We start from the raw sequence: 17033 nt of genomic DNA on the forward strand, positions 1-17033 counted from the left end.
CACCCTTTTACTAAGGAATGGAGGGATGCCAAATTTTTAAAAATCATTCCAAAATTTCAATTCCCATACCAGTGAACCAAACGTCAATTATGGAGTTTATTCCATTCCTTCATTCCGATACCCTTTTACCAAACGCCCCCTAATACTTGTTCAAGATATGGGTGATGCATTTCAATTATCTTCCTTAAACTCTTCAAACAGCTGACAAACCGATCGAGTCCAAGAAACTATGCTTGAATCCCTCCTTCTCCCTGCTATTCCAGCCCCTTCCCCTTCCCACCAAAAAAACAAAAGAGCCTAAAATAAAATCCACAAAGTTAATTTTGAATTCTGAACATTACCTTGGACCGAGTTGTGAATTATATAGAAGATAAATGAAAGGCCACAAGAAAGCCGAATTGAAAGTTCAGTACAAGTGCATCTCGACTACAAAACCAGAACATCTTTGGTCTCCCAAATAATTTTCGTGAATAATCTACAGGAAGAAAATGGAACATTGTGTGGTAATCTATTCGATCCCAAACATCTTCTTCAGAAAAAGGACAGTATCATAAACAGTGTGAGGATCAGAAAGGGACTGGGACACACTCTCCCTCTGCATACAAAATTTGGCCCAAGCCACAAGCTTTGGACATTGGCTCTCAATCTTGAAGTTTCCACAGGTCTCAAAGGCATAAAACCAACTGTATAGAGGAATAAGAGCCACATCCACGAGCCCAAAAGTTTCACCTCGGTTTTCCCCCAAGTTCTCCTTCCAATATTTTCAGAATCTCTATGAATTCCTTCTTGGCTGCCTCCTGCTCTTCACCTTTTATTGCCCAGATCCCTCTTGCTGGATCAAAAACCTGCATTTTCTCCATTAGTTAGTCAAATTTGTTTCTTCTTGCATAATGTAACTTTTAGTTATATTCCATTTCACACCTAACATTAGTTAGTCAAAAAATTTTTCTTTTAATTCATGCAGAATCTAACTCCAAAAAGAAGACTTTCTCCGGAAAAAAAAAGAAAAATATAAAATTCACACAGAAATCTTGCAGGGTACCTTCTTGTCAATAAAGTCAGCCCAGAACCTTGCTTGAGCCCTCTCATAAGGATCAGATGGTTCCAATGGATTCTTGTCATGCCATACCTCATCTATGTACTGGACAATTATAAGGGACTCAAGTATTGGCTTTCCATTATGAATGCAAAACTGGAACTTTCTTGTGAACAGGATTCATCTCAAGAAGAAGCAGGCTCTTGTTCGTCAAGTCCTCTTCCTTGAGTTCATACTTGACACCCTTCTCGGCTAGTGCTATTCTGACCCTCATACTGAACATGCTCGGATAGACACTCAACAAAATCACCTCTTCACCAGCCATTTTCTCAGAGGATGGTACGAAGCAGGAGGAGGAGTTTTCTCTGGTTTGCTAGTTTTTTTTTAAAGAAAATTGATGGTTGACCACAAAAGAAGTGTGTACAGATTCCTCTTTTTTTTTAATAGTAGTACATTTAGTCGTCATGGATTTTATTATTTAAGTTGAACGAGTACCATGAAATGGTACCGGATCATTCCTGGAACCTTCGAGCTCCACGCCCCAAGTCAGTGAGCTGTTTTTATGAGTTGGTCTAGAGATTTACAGAACATTTTTTTTGCAAATGAAGTGCACATATTGCACAAGTCAATAACTAAGGAATAAAAGGAAGGGAGAGAGTTGAAAAAAAAAAAATTATCTAAGGAGATGATATGCAAATATATGGGAAAAGAAAGTAGTATCACATTAACATCATTTGGACATTGTACGAACACTCTGCTTAACTAAAGACAGAGACAATTGTCCTATAAATTTGTGGAAGAAATTATACATATAAACAGCCTATCCATGAAATCCTAGTAGTAGTAGTAAACATCATTTACTACCAGTCCAGGATATCAGGAAGACGACGCTAAATCTCTTTTATTCTCCCAAGCCAAGCAAACAAAACTAAAGGATTCTAAGACAGATCTACGAAGCCCACAAAAAGCAAAGCAATCCCAAATACATATTCATGCGTAGACTTTATTCGATCCTCCATGTAGGCAAAAAGTTGAAAGAGACTTTATTCGATCCCAAGCTTCTTCTTCAAGGACACAACAAATTCGTAAATCTTGTGAGGATCAGCAAGGGACTTGGAAACGCTCTCCCTCTGCATGCATCTTTTGGCCCATTCCACCAGCTTTGGACACTCCGTTTCTGTCTTGAAATTCCCAAAGTTCTCATAGGCATGGAACCAACAGTAGAAAGGAATCAAAGCCACATCCACATATCCAAAGTCTTCCCCTCCAAAGTAAGGCTTATTTCCAAGTTCTCCTTCCAATGTTTTCATAATCCCTATGAATTCCTTCTTGGCTGCCTCCTTTTCTTCTCCCTTTGTGGCCCAGATCCTCCTTCCACAATCATAAACCTGCATTTCACCTTAATTTTCTCAGAAAAAAATTGAACAGAAAAATCCCTCCTTAACATAATATTTTTATCCCATATCTAACTTGTCCTGCTTGCTTATGTTGTTTGCCTAAAATAATCTAGTGAAAATAGGTTAAGAAATGCTTAGTTCCACGACTAGACGATCTTGGTAAAGACAGTAGAAATGCTTGCCCGAATAACTGATTGAACAGCAGTTGACAAAATTAGAGTTTCCATAAGAAAAAAATGTTACCTTTTTGTCAACGAAGTCAGCCCAGAACCTAGCTTGAGCTCTCTGGTAAGGATCAGATGGCAGCAAGGGATTCTTGTCATGCCACACTTCATCTATGTACTGAACAATGATAAGGGACTCGCAAACAGGCTTTCCATTATGAATCAGAACTGGGATTTTCTTGTGAACAGGGTTCACCTCAAGAAGAAGTGGGCTCTTGTTAGCCAAGTCTTCTTCTTTGTTTTCATACTCGATGCCTTTTTCGGCCAGAGCAACTTGGACTCTCATGCTAAACATGCTCCCATATGTACCCAACACAACCACCTTGTCACCGGCCATATTTTCAGATGATATTCGAGCAAAGCAAAAAAAAAAAAAAAGAAAGGATTTTTTCGCTAGAGGTGATGAAAAGAAAGCTGAATTATGGGCAATAGTAGCAGTTTGTTAGCAACTAGCAGGTATAAGAACCGGGGTCTTGCATTTTATAGTGAATGAGAGGCTGGTGATGGCAGCATGAAGGAATAATGGTTGGTAAGTGGTAGATTGTACCAGGACACTTGGGTCCTCTGCCCTTCAGCAATTTAGGCCACAAGTCAAAATGCAGGTTTTTTTTTTTTCAAGCAGTAGGGATAGGATTCAAAGGTAAGGGAAGGAAGATTAGAACCAGAATTTTTAAATCTTGAGAAAATGAAGGGTCTCTTTTTCATGTGTTATTAATTAGATCTTTTTTGACTCTTTAATTTTTTTTTTAAGATTCTTGAAAGCCACTTTAGGAATTTACAACCTATACTAGCACGTTTTTGGTTTGATATATGCTCAAATTTTTAGCATGTAACTTAATTTACTTTATAATATTTTGAATACAAAATTAACTTTCCTTTTCCAGTTACTCACTAGAAATTGATAGAAAGTTCACGAGATGAATAATATGTGCATAATTGCTGTTTACTCACAATTTTGTGGCCTCCCACCAATTGCTACTTTTAAATCCAGTAAGTACTTATCGCATTCGTGTGATCTAATGGTTATTCAGCTTTCCTCGATTTCTAGAATTCGATTGCTCCTGTACCCCTTTTCCCCCATAGTCGATGTATGACCAAAGAAAAAGAAAAGTTGCAACATTGTCTCTACGACCAAATATTAAAACCTTTTTGGCTTGTTATTTTTAAATTTCTCTAAATTTGAATAAATATTTCGAGATAAATACAATGCCATTTGACTGCCGTCCCCAATCAAATCAAAGGTGGTAGAGGATTCTAGAACTCAACAAATAAATATTATTTATTTGTGCTAGAATATTCGTTGTCTAGAACTTGTTCTAGGATGCTTGTCTTGCTTTCTTGTTCCTAATCACACAAAATTACGCGACAATTTTTGTAGTCACAATTCCGCCATTATCTTCTCCATTAATGAATCAGAAGATTCTGGTAATTTTAAGTAAAATTATTCCCATTACCAGTTATTTCAAACCAAATCAGCGGCCTGGTGGAAATTAAACTGCTAAATATTAAAACACTAACTAAGAAATTAAGGAACAAAAACTTGCGTCCACGGAAAAGGTTATGGTCTCTTTTTCTTGATTGTCTACTTGGTAGCTGCTGCGGCTGGTCCCTAATTATTAGGTTCCCAAGTTTTTAGCTAAGTGCTTACGCAGAGTCTTAAGGAATTTGACGTCACTCCTTAAGTAATCACATTCAAGCTTTTGTCTTTCCCTCTCTCTCGCTCCTTTTTCTGTTCCTGGTTTGCACATTATTTAAGTTCAATAAGAAAAAAATATGAACATAGACAATTCAACTAAACCACGAAAACAAGAAAAGAGTACCCCACCACATCTTATGTCTAAATTGGTCCGGACAATGGGTACTAGAATTAATTTTTTTATATACCGCCAGTATATAATTGTTTATACATCAACAAATTTACATCATATCACATTATATAAATTTAAATTTAAATTTACACTGTTAGCATGTAAAAAATTAATTCTATATATGCTCAAAAGCCATTATTTACCTCTAGCTCTATCCCTTCTATAGGGACAAAAGTAACTCGATTGTAAAGGTCAAAATTATGTTAATGTATCAAAAGGTTGAGTTATGTATATATTTTAAAAATCATAAGGGGATTATATGGTAAAACACTAAATTATAAGAGAGATGTATGGTAAAACATAAATCGTACAGGATTAAAATGTCATGCATATTATGTATATATATTTTAGTCATTTCAACCACTTTAGTTTCTAAATAAGGGTATGATAGGTCACAATTTTGTTATCTATTTTATAATTAATTTCCTCCTATTACCTTATCGAATGTGCATTAATTAGCAGATTTTATTCATTTTTGGCATTTGTGCTTATTGCAGAGAGTTGGAACAAAATATCATAAAAAAGTGCAAATTTGTCAAGTTGTACACCTTCGGGTTAGTCAAATTAATTTTGACGATAGCCAGCATAAGAGTTGGAGTAGTAAAAGGAAACAAGAGTCCAAACGGAGATGGTATTCCTTATCCAGTGATCAACTGCGCTAGACGAGGAGCAATTTTGGGGGACTCTCCTTTTTCTTCTTTTGGTAGTTTTCAAAAGAGGAGGGAGGTTAACAGAGACTAGGAGTCTTCCCTTTTATTCCCCTTAGTAGCCGGATAGGAAGGAAAATTATGTAGGAAGAGGCGGTCCGACAGCTTTGATTTTTCTTTCTTTTGTTTTCGTACTTTGTCGGCTAGTTCTTCTGGGGGGTTGACTATTCATTGTTTTTGGGGGACTATTCCATCATTTTTTCATTATATTCAATTGGAGGAAAAATGCCTTCACCATTTACTTCGGCAATTTTCCATAGGATCCCCTCGACAGAGATGAACTAAACTTTTATTTCTAGTCAAGGAACAACGGAGGATTTGGTTCAGGTTAAATTGTGAGATCTAACTGATTTTACTTTTTCCTATTATTTTCTAGTATTCGTATATTTCCTATTTTATTTTTTTATGGTTATTGTATTATTCAAGTATCATGGGTCCAGATGTTAGATTAATTCAATAACCTAAAACCAATTAGAGTAATTAAATCTATAATTGTTTAATTATTCTAAATTAGTGGTAACTGATATAATCGGGATTATATCAGGGAAATATACGGGCTAATTTGTAAACAACCCTCGTAGCGTGTTGTTTATGTAGAACAGGATTTTTCTAAATCTTAAAGCAATTGCAAAATTGAATTTTACAGTCGTACCTAGGGTTATTTTGCAATTAGGACAATAACTAACGGTCTTACATTAACTATCGATAATTAAGGAGAAATTGATTGTCATCACTTGTTTGACAATTATAACTTGTTTATCAGTTTATATATGGAACTATTCTTGCATCGATGATCAATTAGGAGAACCATTTCCGAAATTGCTTCTTGACTAGAGTTTGTCAAAAACTATTTGAGTTTTTGCAATTTGCCATCTAATTTTTATTTAATTGCAATATTCGATTAGCATAACTTATTGTTAATTTCTATAAAAAAAAAAAAAAACCCCCCCATTGTTTGTTTGAACTTCAAAAGAGGCAAATATCCCCAATCCCTATGAATTCAACCCTACTTATCACTATCTATAGAAATTATATTTTGTTTGAGCAGGCATTTATTATTGCACAGGCTCGACAATCTGTCAATTTTTGGCGCCGTTGCCGGGACTGGTGTTAGTTAAATTTGTTTCTTTTTAAGTTCATTTTCGTTTTAATTTTCTGGTACTTTTCTAGTTTATACTTTGTTCTTCTCGTACAGGTGAATTAATTTTCGATCCTAAAATAGAGAAAACTGCACGCCGAACATGAAAAGAGACCAGACAGCTCAGAGAAGAGCAATCTAGTGCTGCATCTCAAAGACTTGATCCAGAAGTTGAAGCAACAAATTCGTTTGGTGATACTTCGAGTGACTCGGATCAAGAAGAAGTCACTATGGCTAATGCACGAACACTAAGGGTATTGGCTGCTCCTAATTTAAATCAGCAGCCCTTATGCATTACTTTTCCGAATTTAAATGATAATACTCAGTTTGAGTTAAAATCTGGTCTAATCCATCTTTTGTCATCTTTTCATGATTTATCAGGTAAGAAGCCTCATAAGCACTTGCAAGAGTTTGATGTTGTTTGCAACATTATGAAACCTTCAAAAATCACGGAAGAACAAATAAAAATGAGAACATTCCCTTTCTCTCTTAAGGATTCAGCAAAAGACTAGTTGTACTACTATCTCCAGGTAGTATCACCACTTGGGAGTAGCTGAAGAAAAAATTCCTGGAATAGTATTTTCCTGTATCTCGAACTGCAAGTCTGAGGAAGGAAATATGCAGTATCAAGCAACATTCAGGAGAGTCGCTCAATGATTACTGAGAGAGATTCAAGAAGTTATGTATCAAATTCCCTCAACATCAAATAAGTGTGCAGCTGCTCATTCAGTACTTTTACGATGGGCTACTTTTCAAAGACAAGAATATTATTGATGCTGCAAGTGGAGGGGCGTTGGCGAACAAGACTCCTCAAGAAGCGTAGTTGTTAATTGAAGGAATGGCCGAGAACTCATAATAGTTCGGTATAAGGAAGGATATCTTGATACGCAAAGTGAATGAGATAAAAACATCCTCTATCCAACAGCAGTTATCCGACTTAACATCTTTTGTTATACAATTGGCTATAGAAAATGCACCACAAGCCAAGATGTATGGAATTTGCACTGCCATGGGTCGTTCTACAGAGATGTGATTCAAGAAAAGAGTGCGAAGAAAGTAAACATAGCTGGTCATACGCCTGCGCCAAGAATGGCATATGATTCGTACCCTAACATGTACAATCCGGGTTAGAGAGATCACCATAACCTCAATGATGGGGGAAATAGACAATCAAATTTTGCACTGAATATACAGCAAGGGTATCAACAGTAATACCAACCTCGACAGCCACCACTTCCTCCTAGTTCAGGCCCGTCTTTGAAAGAAATGATGAAACAATTAATTACTAGTCAACAAAAGATGAAATCTGACCTATAAAATATAAGGAATCAAATGGGTTATATGTAAGCGATGCAGAGTCAGAGTAGTCAGATGGCAATATCAATCAACCGTCTGAAGTCCCAAGTTCACGAAAAATTGCCGTCTCAACCTGAATTGAACCTGAAGAACGTAAGTGCAATGACCTTAAGGAGTGGAAAGAAAATTCAGGGATTCGAACTCGTGACTCCAAAGGACAAGGATGAAGAAAAGATCGAGAAAGAACTTGAGGCAGAGGACATAAATGGCATAAATCCAGTGGTACTCCTTAACCCAATCATTGAACCTAAAGCTAATCCGCTTCCCTTTCCTAGTAGGTTGGAGAAACCAAAGAATCAGGACAAGGAGAAAGAGATCTTGGACGTATTCCGCAAAGTAGAGATCAACATTCCTCTGTTAGATGCAACCAAACAAGTGTCGAAGTATACAAAATTTTTGAAGGATTTGTGCATCAACCGAAGAAGATTGAGAGGAGACGAAAGAGTTATTGTGGGGGAGAACGTGTCAGCAGTTCTACAGAGGAAACTTCCACCGAAGTGCGGAGATCCAAGTATGTTCATTATCCCCTGTAAAATAGGTAATACTTTGATTATAAATGTCATGTTGGACCTAGGAACATCAGTAATGTCTAAATCTATCTATACTTCTTTGAACTTAGGTCCGTTAAAAGAAACTAGGATAATAATCCAATTAGCTGATCGAACGAATGCTTATCCTGATAGGTTGGTCGATGATGTGTTGGTTAAAATTCCTAACTGATTTTTATGTACTTAACATAAATAATGATCATTCCCCCGACCCCTTACCTTTGCTATTAGGTAGACTCTTTTTGTTTACAATCCAAAATAAATTGATGTTAATAAGGGTACCTTATCCATGAAATTTGATGAAAAAATTATTCATTTCAATACCATTGAGATCATGAAATACCCCTCGAACTCTAATTTTAACTCTGTTTTTTCTATGAGTGCTATTGACTCAGCGGCGCAGGAAGTGTTTGAAATTATTGGCAGGGATGAGTTAGAAGTTGTTTTAACCAAGTACCTCGAGTTAAACACAACTCATGAGGAAGAATTGAGTAAAGATCTGAAAAATACAATTGGAGCGTTGCAATCGTTGCCAGTCAAGACGACAAGGTATGAGCTCGCACTTATTTTCGTGCCCAAATCTCACCAAAGGGTATTACCGTCTGTGGTACAGGCACCTGTGTTTGAATTAAAATCTCTGCCAAAGCACTTGAAATACGCTTACTTGGGCAAGAAGGAAATGCTTCCATTGATTATCTCGACGCGACTGTTGGAAATCCAAGAAGAAAAACTAATCCAAATTCTTAGAAATCACAAGCAAACAATAGGATGGACTATCACCGACATTAAGGGCATCAGCCTCTCTGTATGTATGCACCGAATAAGGTTCGAAGAAGATGCCAAATCTATGCGGCAAGTTCAAAGGATGCTCAATCCCCTTATGATGGAAGTCATGAAGAACGAAATACTAAAACTGCTGGATGTGGGGATCATATATGCAATATCAGACAGCCCATGGATGAGCTCGGTACAGGTAGTTTCAAAGAAAGCAGGAGTGACAGTGGAGGCCAACCAGAAGGGTGAACTCATGCCAATACACAAATCCACTGGATAGCGGCAGTGTATAGACTACCGGAAATTAAACGTTATCATGAAAAAAGACCATTTTTCACCTCTTTTTATTGACCAAATGATTGAACGATTAGTTTGTTGAATTTACTATTGTTTTTTAAATGGGTTTTTAGGGTATTTTCAAATTGCAATCGCACTGGAAGATCAAGAGAAAACCACCTTCACGTGCCCGTTTGAAACTTTCGTATACAGGCAAACGCCTTTCGGATTGTGCAATGTCCCTGCAACATTTCAGAGATGTATGGTGAGCATTTTTTCAGAATATGTTAAGAAAATTATTGAGATTTTCATGAACGATTTTAGTATATATGGTGATAGTTTTGATAATTGTCTAGATAACCTGAAATTGATCTTCTTGAGATGTATATAAACTAATCTCGTGTTTAATTGAAAAAATGTCTTTTTATAGTTGAGTATGGGATAGTTCAAGGTCACGTAGTGTCCTCTAAGGGTATTGAAATTGATTAAGTTAAAATAGACATTATATCTGCCTTACCTTACCCCGCGAGTGTGCGGGAAGTGTATTTTTTTCTTGAACATGTAGGTTTCTACCAAAGGTTCATAAGGATTTCTCGAAGACTGGAGCTTCTCTGTTCAAACTCTTATAAAAAGATGTGGCCTTTGAGTTCAATGTCGAGTGTAAGAGAGCATTCAAGAAGTTAAAGGAGCTGTTAACATCGTCACTGATCATCCAACCTCTTGACTGGAATCTCTTATTTGAGATCATGTATGATGCTAGTGATTATGCAGTGCGAGTAGTGTTAGGACAGAGAATAGGAAAAGCAACTCACGTCATCTACTACACGTCTGGAACCTTGAGTAGAGGTCAATTGAATTACTCCACTACTGAGAAGGAAGTTTTAACAGTTATTTTTGCTTTAGAAAAATTCAGGTCATATTTATTAGGTGATAAAATTATTGTATTTTCTGATCATACAGCATTGAGATACCTAATAACCAAGAAAGATGCAAAATCGAGGCTGATAAGGTGGATATTGCTCTTGCAAGAATTTGATATGGAGATGAGGGATAAAAGTGGTTCGAAGAATTTGGTAGCTGACCATTTAAGTCGCATATCAGTTGGAGAAGAGAACGTGCCATTGAAAGATACATTCCCTGATGAACAATTATTTTCTCTAAATTCTAAATTGCCTTGGTATGCTGATTTAGTTAATTACCTAATAACTGGCAAATTACATGCAGGTTGGCCCAAAGCAAAAAGGGACAAGTTAAAGAGCGATGCCAAATACTACATATGAGACGACCCGTATCTGTAGAAGCATTGTGCTGATCATGTAATGCGAAGGTGCGTAAGTGAGAATGAATATCACTCAATCTTAACTTTTTTTCATTCTTTTGCCTATGGAGGTCACTTTGGACCTAAGAAGACAGCTCGTAAGGTGTCAGAGAGCGGGTTCTACTGGCCTTCACTATTCAAAGATGCCTACATGCTCTATAAGTCATGTGAAAGATGTCAAAACGTAGGTAATATTTTTCGTAGAGATCTGACGTCTCAAATTTCAATGTTCTTTGTTGAAATTTTTGACGTATGAGGGATTGACTTTATGGGCCCTTTTCCCATGTCGTTTGGTTTCTTTATATCATCTTGGCACTTGATTATGTTTCCAAATAAGTGGAAGTTAAAGCCACCCGGACTAATGATTTAAAAGTGGTTTCAGATTTTATTAAGTCCAATATTTTTGTGCGTTTTGGGATGCCAAGAACCATTATTAGTGACAGGGGGATGCATTTCTGCACTAATACCATAACTACGCTATTTCGAAGGTATGGTGTGCTCCACAAGGTCTCAACATCATACCACCTTCAAACCAATGGCCAAACCGAAGTATCAAATCGAGAAATCAAGTCTATCTTGGAAAAAATGGTGTGACCCGATAGGAAGGATTGGAGTCAATAGTTGAAAGATGCACTTTAGACCTATTGGACGGCGTATAAGACTCCTAGAGGGATATCACCCTATAGATTAATATTCGGGAAGCCGTGTCACCTCCCAATGGAATTTGAGCACAAGGCCTTTTGGACGATAAAGCAGTGTAATATGAATTTAGAGGAGGCTGGTGCTCATCGAAAGTTGGACTTGCAAGAATTGGAGGAGATCCGGAGCAAAACATATAAGAATGCATTAATTTACAAGGAGAGGAGTAGGGCGTTTCATAACCAACAAATCTCTAGGAAGACCTTTGAAGTTGGTCAAAAGGTTCTCCTATACCAATCCAAGTTTAAGCTGTTTCCAGGTAAACTGCGTTCCAGAGGGATTGACCTTTCATTGTTACTCATGTCTTTCACTATAGTGCAGTAGAAATCCAGAGCACTAAGATGGCCAAAAAGTTTGTGATGAATGGACACCGTCTCAAACACTATTACGAGAGCTTTCCAAGTGAAGAAGTGAAGGTGATACATTTGGACACACCAAATTGCTCCAATTGCTAACATCTAGCCATGTCTAACCAAAGACGTTAAAGAAAGGCGCTTTTTGGGAGGTAGCCCAATTTCTTTTAGTTGTTGTTCAACTTTAGTTGATAACTTCAATATGTTTTCTTAAAGTTTTTCCAAATTTTTTATTTAATTTTTTGTTTCTGATGATTAGTAGGTGTTCCCCTGACATAACGCACCAGCGTCAACAGGGTGCCTGGTAATGTGCAACTCCCAGGTGCTTCATCAGAAAGGTTTCAACCCTCATAACGTGCCTGCATCAAGTCACCTAAAGAGCTCTTCCTTCGATCTTGGAGCGGACTGACCGACATGACGCGTCCATGTCAACAAGGCACGAGGTAACTTTTAATTCAACGACTCTTTATTAGAAGGGTTCTTGCCTTCATGATGTGCCCGCGTCACCTGGGCGCGTGGTAATGTGCAATCCTCAAAGTTTTCATCAGAATGGTTTCTACCCTTATGGCGCGTCGGAGTCATTTGATTCTTCATTTAAATTGCTGCGTTGTTCGGGAATTTTCTGATATTGTGGTTCGATAAATTCTGCATTTGACTATTGAATTGGGAGACACCGGTGGCCCTTGATTTGGTTGTTGAAACCGGTTGAATTAAATTGCATTGTTGGGAGTGTCGCGCCCTATTTTTTGGGAAAAAATGAAATTGCGATTACGGGTTTATAAAAATGAATTTTTTGATTGATTTTGATTGAAAACAAGTTTTTGATTTTTAGAAAATAAATAAAGAAAATGGGCCTAAATGGGACTAAAAGTGCGATGATTTTGACCCAAAAATAATAGTTTAAAAAGGTTTTTAATAAAAAATAGAAACTGCCACTTGGTATTGAGTTAAGGTGTACCAAGTCACCTAAAATGAATTTTCAAAAAAAAAGTGGAGAAAACCCTTTTTAAACGACTTCAAGTCTGTAAAAATCAAGAGAAAAGAGGTCGGGATTCACATTTGAAAAAAGGGAAGGCAATGATAAAATCCAAGGCACCCTTTCAACCTAACCAAAGCCAGTTGCGTGATTTATTCAAAAACTTTTCTTATTTTAACCTAAGAATTTATCACATTTGGATGTCACTATATGGATGCAAAATCTAAATCTAGGAGGATATCGGGGGGTCGGAATATCTCTTCAAAACTTGATTGGTGCAAATCACATTAATTGTAATGCCCAAGAGTGACTCTTCGAAGAGGTCACGAACATGCAAAATATGAGACTCGAAAGAAAGAAAAGAAAAGAAAAGAATAATATACATGACCTAAAGGAATGCATCATAACGGGTGTGGGGGCTAAAATTCGTGACTCAATTTTTCCTTTTATAGAGGGAATACGAGCGTGCTAAAGGTAGAAAAGTCACACTCGTCCATATCCCATATTCGAGGGATATTTCCTATCTAATCAAGCAAAAATGTACTAACCTAATTCTAATTCTTAAATGGAATGCAAGTCTTAAAATGCCATGTTCTACATATAGAGGTAAGGAATATACATATAGGGAAAATATGGATAAGGGATGTACATAAGGGGAAAATATCATGCAAAAATGGTAAGGACCCTAAAAGATAGAAAATATGTATGCAAATGTAATGATTATCATACAAACATGATTTAGCACGTGAATGGTCCCTAAGGGTCTAGTATTGGACTACCCCATGTCTATAAGTTCTCACTAGCGTTGGACTAGTGAGAAATTAGAAAGGAGGGCTACAACTAGTATTGGACTAGTGTGGAATCGGGAAAAGAGGCCACAACTAGCGTTGGACTAGTGTGGTGGCGTCATGCATTTATTACAATCAAATAAATCATGTAAAACAAGCAAATAAACATATAAATTACATATAGCACATAGCACATAAGTATGATATCTAGATGCAAGACCCTAAGAAAGCGAGTAACACATAAACACACAAGTATGTAAAGCACACAAAGCAAATAAAGACCTAACTATTACATTCGAAGGGCCCTAACTACAATCTAAAAGGGGAAAGAATTAAATAAAATGAAATAATAACCTAACTATTAGAATTTTGGCATTTAATGCCTCTTAAATAACCGAAATTAAAAAATGAATATACAAGATTAAAACCAATAAAGTGAATAAATAAATAAAATAAAGTAAAGAAACACATTCAAAAGTATGCAATTACACACATAAAATCACATAGGAACACATTGGGTCAAATAAAATCAAAATAAAGAAATAGAGCGTACCTCCTTTGAATTGGTTGTCTAATGAAATGTAATTTTTTTATTTAACCTCCAAAACAATAAAATGATCAAGGCGTCACTTTAATTAACAAATAATCACAAGAAGTGGAAATAAATACGAAATTGAATTAATCAAATCATTTAAATAAAAATAAACAACCTGTATTCAATAAATTAAAACAAATAAGGACCCAATTGAAATGATTAAAGAAGTTTGAGGGGTCAAATTATTATTATTACAAATATTAGGGGTCTAAATGAAAATAATAGAATTAAGGTTTAAGATAAAGTCTATCAAAACTAAATGCTAAAATCTATAAAAATGAATGAAAACCCATTTGCTGTAGTTAAACAATAAAATTACCCCAAAATTCTACTAAAATTCAAATCAAGATTATAAATCTATCAAAAAAATTGTTAAGCCTTCAAATTCATCCTAAAATTCACTAAAAATCTATTCAAAAACCCATTAAGTCATATCAAAGAAAAATAACATTTAAAAAGGACCAGATTGGTTGAATTTTTCAATTTTATGGGCCATAGTAGAATAAGGAGAAAGTTGAGGGCTCGGGCTGCAATTTTGGAAAGCTTTTCATGCATGCTTCGCAGAAGCTATTCTTCTTCTTCACTGTTTCGGGAGAATTCTTAGTTTATGATGAAAAAAAAGGCATTCTACAACTGGGGCAGTTTTTCGAGATTGTTCTTGAAATGGGGTCTTCGCATTCCGCAAATGCGAGGTCTGTTAAAAAAAAAAAAGACCAGAAAAGTGAGTCAAAGAAGCAGAATGCAATATCGAAACAGAGCTGTCGAACAGCACAACAAAGAAAACAGAGCTCGGTTCTGCACATCGAAGCATCCAAAGACCGGAGCTGGCCACCATTTGTCCTATTTTGTGCTGCCCAAACGCCGGACGGTAGAAATAGGAAGAGCGGCGCCACCATCTCTATTGTTCTGCTCCGCCGGAAGCCACGCCTCATTCTCTTTCTGCCTCGCTGAAGCAAGCCCTCCAGATTGCAGCCGGTTTTCAGAGTTTCTTCAACCACCAGATTACCGACCCATTTGCCCCTTTGCCCACCCACTGCCGCCCCATTGCCGACCCAACATTTGCCAACATTGCCATCCCATTGCGACTGCCAAACAGCATAAAGGTGAGCCTTTTCCATTTGCAATGCCTCACTTATAGCATTTTAAATTTAATTAATACTTGAATCCAACGGCAAGTTCAGATTTGTTGTGAAATTTCGGTTTAAATTTGATGTGGGTTGTGCTTATTTTTGCAATTTTTGTGGTGGATTTGAGGATATACGTTACATTTTTTGAATTCTTGAAATTTTTCTGTTTCCAATTTGTTGTAGTTGCGCTAATTGTGTCTGTGTGGACAGTGGAGCTGGAAAAAGAAGGAAGTAGTTTTTTTGACAAATATTGCAAAATAGTTTAAAGCTAAAACCTCTTTAAGGAAAAAGTCCATTTAATTGTTTCAACTATTTTTTGAAATTTTTTTAAAATTAGAATGAAATTTAGGTTAAACTTATTTTCTGTACATCTAACTCTAAAAAGAAAAGTGGTGCTAGTCTCATTTTATTGTCTACGGCGGATAGAGAGCTAGTGGTACTACGAACGGATTGGTGTTCATGATTTTTTCGATAAGGCATAGGAAATGACTAAATGTTTAAATAACGTTTTAAAAAAAAGTCTATTTTTTTGTGTTGAAGAAGATAAAACAAAAAAAAAAGAAAAAAGGGGCAAGTTCCATTTAAAATAGAAAATGGGTTCTAATTAAGGGAATTAAACATGAGATGCAAATGAGAAACGAATTTCTCTTGGGCAGCTATGGGTAAATCGTACATTAGAGTTGTGTTCCTTGAGAAAATTTTAGAAAAATAAGGGCCTTGAACTAAAATGGAAAAATAAATTTTGCTAAAATTACAACATATATGTTAGCGTGACCCAAAATTTGATGCCGAGCATTGAAGTTGTCTTGGATGCATTTCTGTTGCTTTAACAGTCTTACCATGCCATTTAATTATTTTTTGTATACATTTAGACACTATTGTCGTACTTTAACAAGTGTATATAAATATATTTGACAAATACTTATTTTTCACTAATGTAGTTATCAAAGCCATTTACAATAATTAGTACTTTAATACGCCCTGTATAATTTGAAATGATAATAATTACAATAATTAGTACTTTAATATGTCTTGTGTAATTTAAAATGATAATAATTAATCATCTCTGACTATTTTAATGTACAAAATAATTCTCTAAAATGCTAAGCACATAGTAGACAAAGTCTCTAATACTCAATGTGAGGGCAAGGGTTATGTGCCAAATTTGGGTGGCAAGTGCCCACTTTTCAGTTTTTGTTTTTAAAATCTATTTCGCAACTGTTATTTTTGGTCGAAACACTATCTACATTGGACATTGTATGTTTTGCAATTGGAGTTTAGAAATTTTATTGACATTATGTAGTTTATAGATTGGAGCTTTTGAAATTTATGGATATTTGGATTGTTTGACAGGGAGTTTTAGCCCATTTATAGGGGAGACTTTGTCGAATTTTTTGTAGAGCTTTCTTTGTGAGGGCAACTGACTATTACAAATACATGTCGCAACTTCTGTTTTTTTAAATGATTTTTTGTTGTAAATTATTTCTTCATATAGGTACATACAAGGTTGGTGACACAAGCTTGGGAGGTTTAGAGGCTGGGGTTGGTACCTCTAAGATCCTAACCACAGAAGTTGGCTAGATTCGAATTTGATGCAAGTCATTCGGTAATATATTTTATATTACAACTTTTGGATTTTTGACGTCGAATTGAAATAGTATGTTTTGTTAAACTTCTGGATGTAGAAGAGAAAGTTAGAACACGTTAACGGATTTATTTTAAGTCGAATCGATGGATTTAAAGTTAAATCTAATCTTGTAGTCTATATTTACAATATATGCATGTCGAGGTTAGGAAAATAACAGATAATGCTGTCAAGTGGCCTTTGGATATAGCCAAAAAAATCTTATTGT

General features: G+C 36.0%; 2 protein-coding genes and 1 pseudogene across 2 annotated transcripts; 1 reads left to right on the forward strand and 2 right to left on the reverse strand.

The window, feature by feature from the left end:
- Positions 1-342: 342 nt before the first annotated feature.
- On the reverse strand, positions 343-1461 carry LOC113697783 (probable glutathione S-transferase; annotated as a pseudogene).
- A 274-nt stretch (positions 1462-1735) lies between these two features.
- LOC113698077 (probable glutathione S-transferase parC) lies at positions 1736-3104 on the reverse strand. Its single transcript, XM_027217750.2, has 2 exons — positions 2677-3104; positions 1736-2424 (listed from the first exon to the last, which is right to left on the reverse strand). Exons 1-2 carry the CDS (start codon positions 2992-2994, stop codon positions 2080-2082), a joined length of 663 nt encoding a protein of 220 aa, XP_027073551.1. The 5' UTR covers positions 2995-3104; the 3' UTR covers positions 1736-2079.
- Positions 3105-7720: 4616 nt separating this feature from the next.
- On the forward strand, positions 7721-10604 carry LOC140010688 (uncharacterized). Its single transcript, XM_072058004.1, has 4 exons — positions 7721-8237; positions 8670-9293; positions 9459-9584; positions 9958-10604. The coding sequence occupies exons 1-4, from the start codon at positions 7721-7723 to the stop codon at positions 10602-10604; spliced, it is 1914 nt and encodes a 637-aa protein (XP_071914105.1).
- Positions 10605-17033: the final 6429 nt, after the last annotated feature.

Source organism: Coffea arabica, chromosome 7c (genome assembly GCF_036785885.1).
Source record: "Coffea arabica cultivar ET-39 chromosome 7c, Coffea Arabica ET-39 HiFi, whole genome shotgun sequence".
In the NCBI taxonomy this organism is placed as follows: Eukaryota; Viridiplantae; Streptophyta; class Magnoliopsida; order Gentianales; family Rubiaceae; genus Coffea; species Coffea arabica.

Excerpts from the sequence above, each read along its gene's own strand:
- LOC140010688 (XM_072058004.1), top strand. The coding sequence starts at position 7,721 with ATGCAGAGTCAGAGTAGTCAGATGGCAATATCAATCAACCGTCTGAAG. Across the intron at positions 9,294-9,458 it reads AGTGGAGGCCAACCAGAAGG|GGTATTTTCAAATTGCAATC; the intron begins GTGAACTCATGC and ends ATGGGTTTTTAG. Across the intron at positions 9,585-9,957 it reads CCCTGCAACATTTCAGAGAT|ATGTGGCCTTTGAGTTCAAT; the intron begins GTATGGTGAGCA and ends TCTTATAAAAAG.
- LOC113698077 (XM_027217750.2), bottom strand. The coding sequence starts at position 2,994 with ATGGCCGGTGACAAGGTGGTTGTGTTGGGTACATATGGGAGCATGTTT. Across the intron at positions 2,425-2,676 it reads CTGACTTCGTTGACAAAAAG|GTTTATGATTGTGGAAGGAG; the intron begins GTAACATTTTTT and ends GGTGAAATGCAG.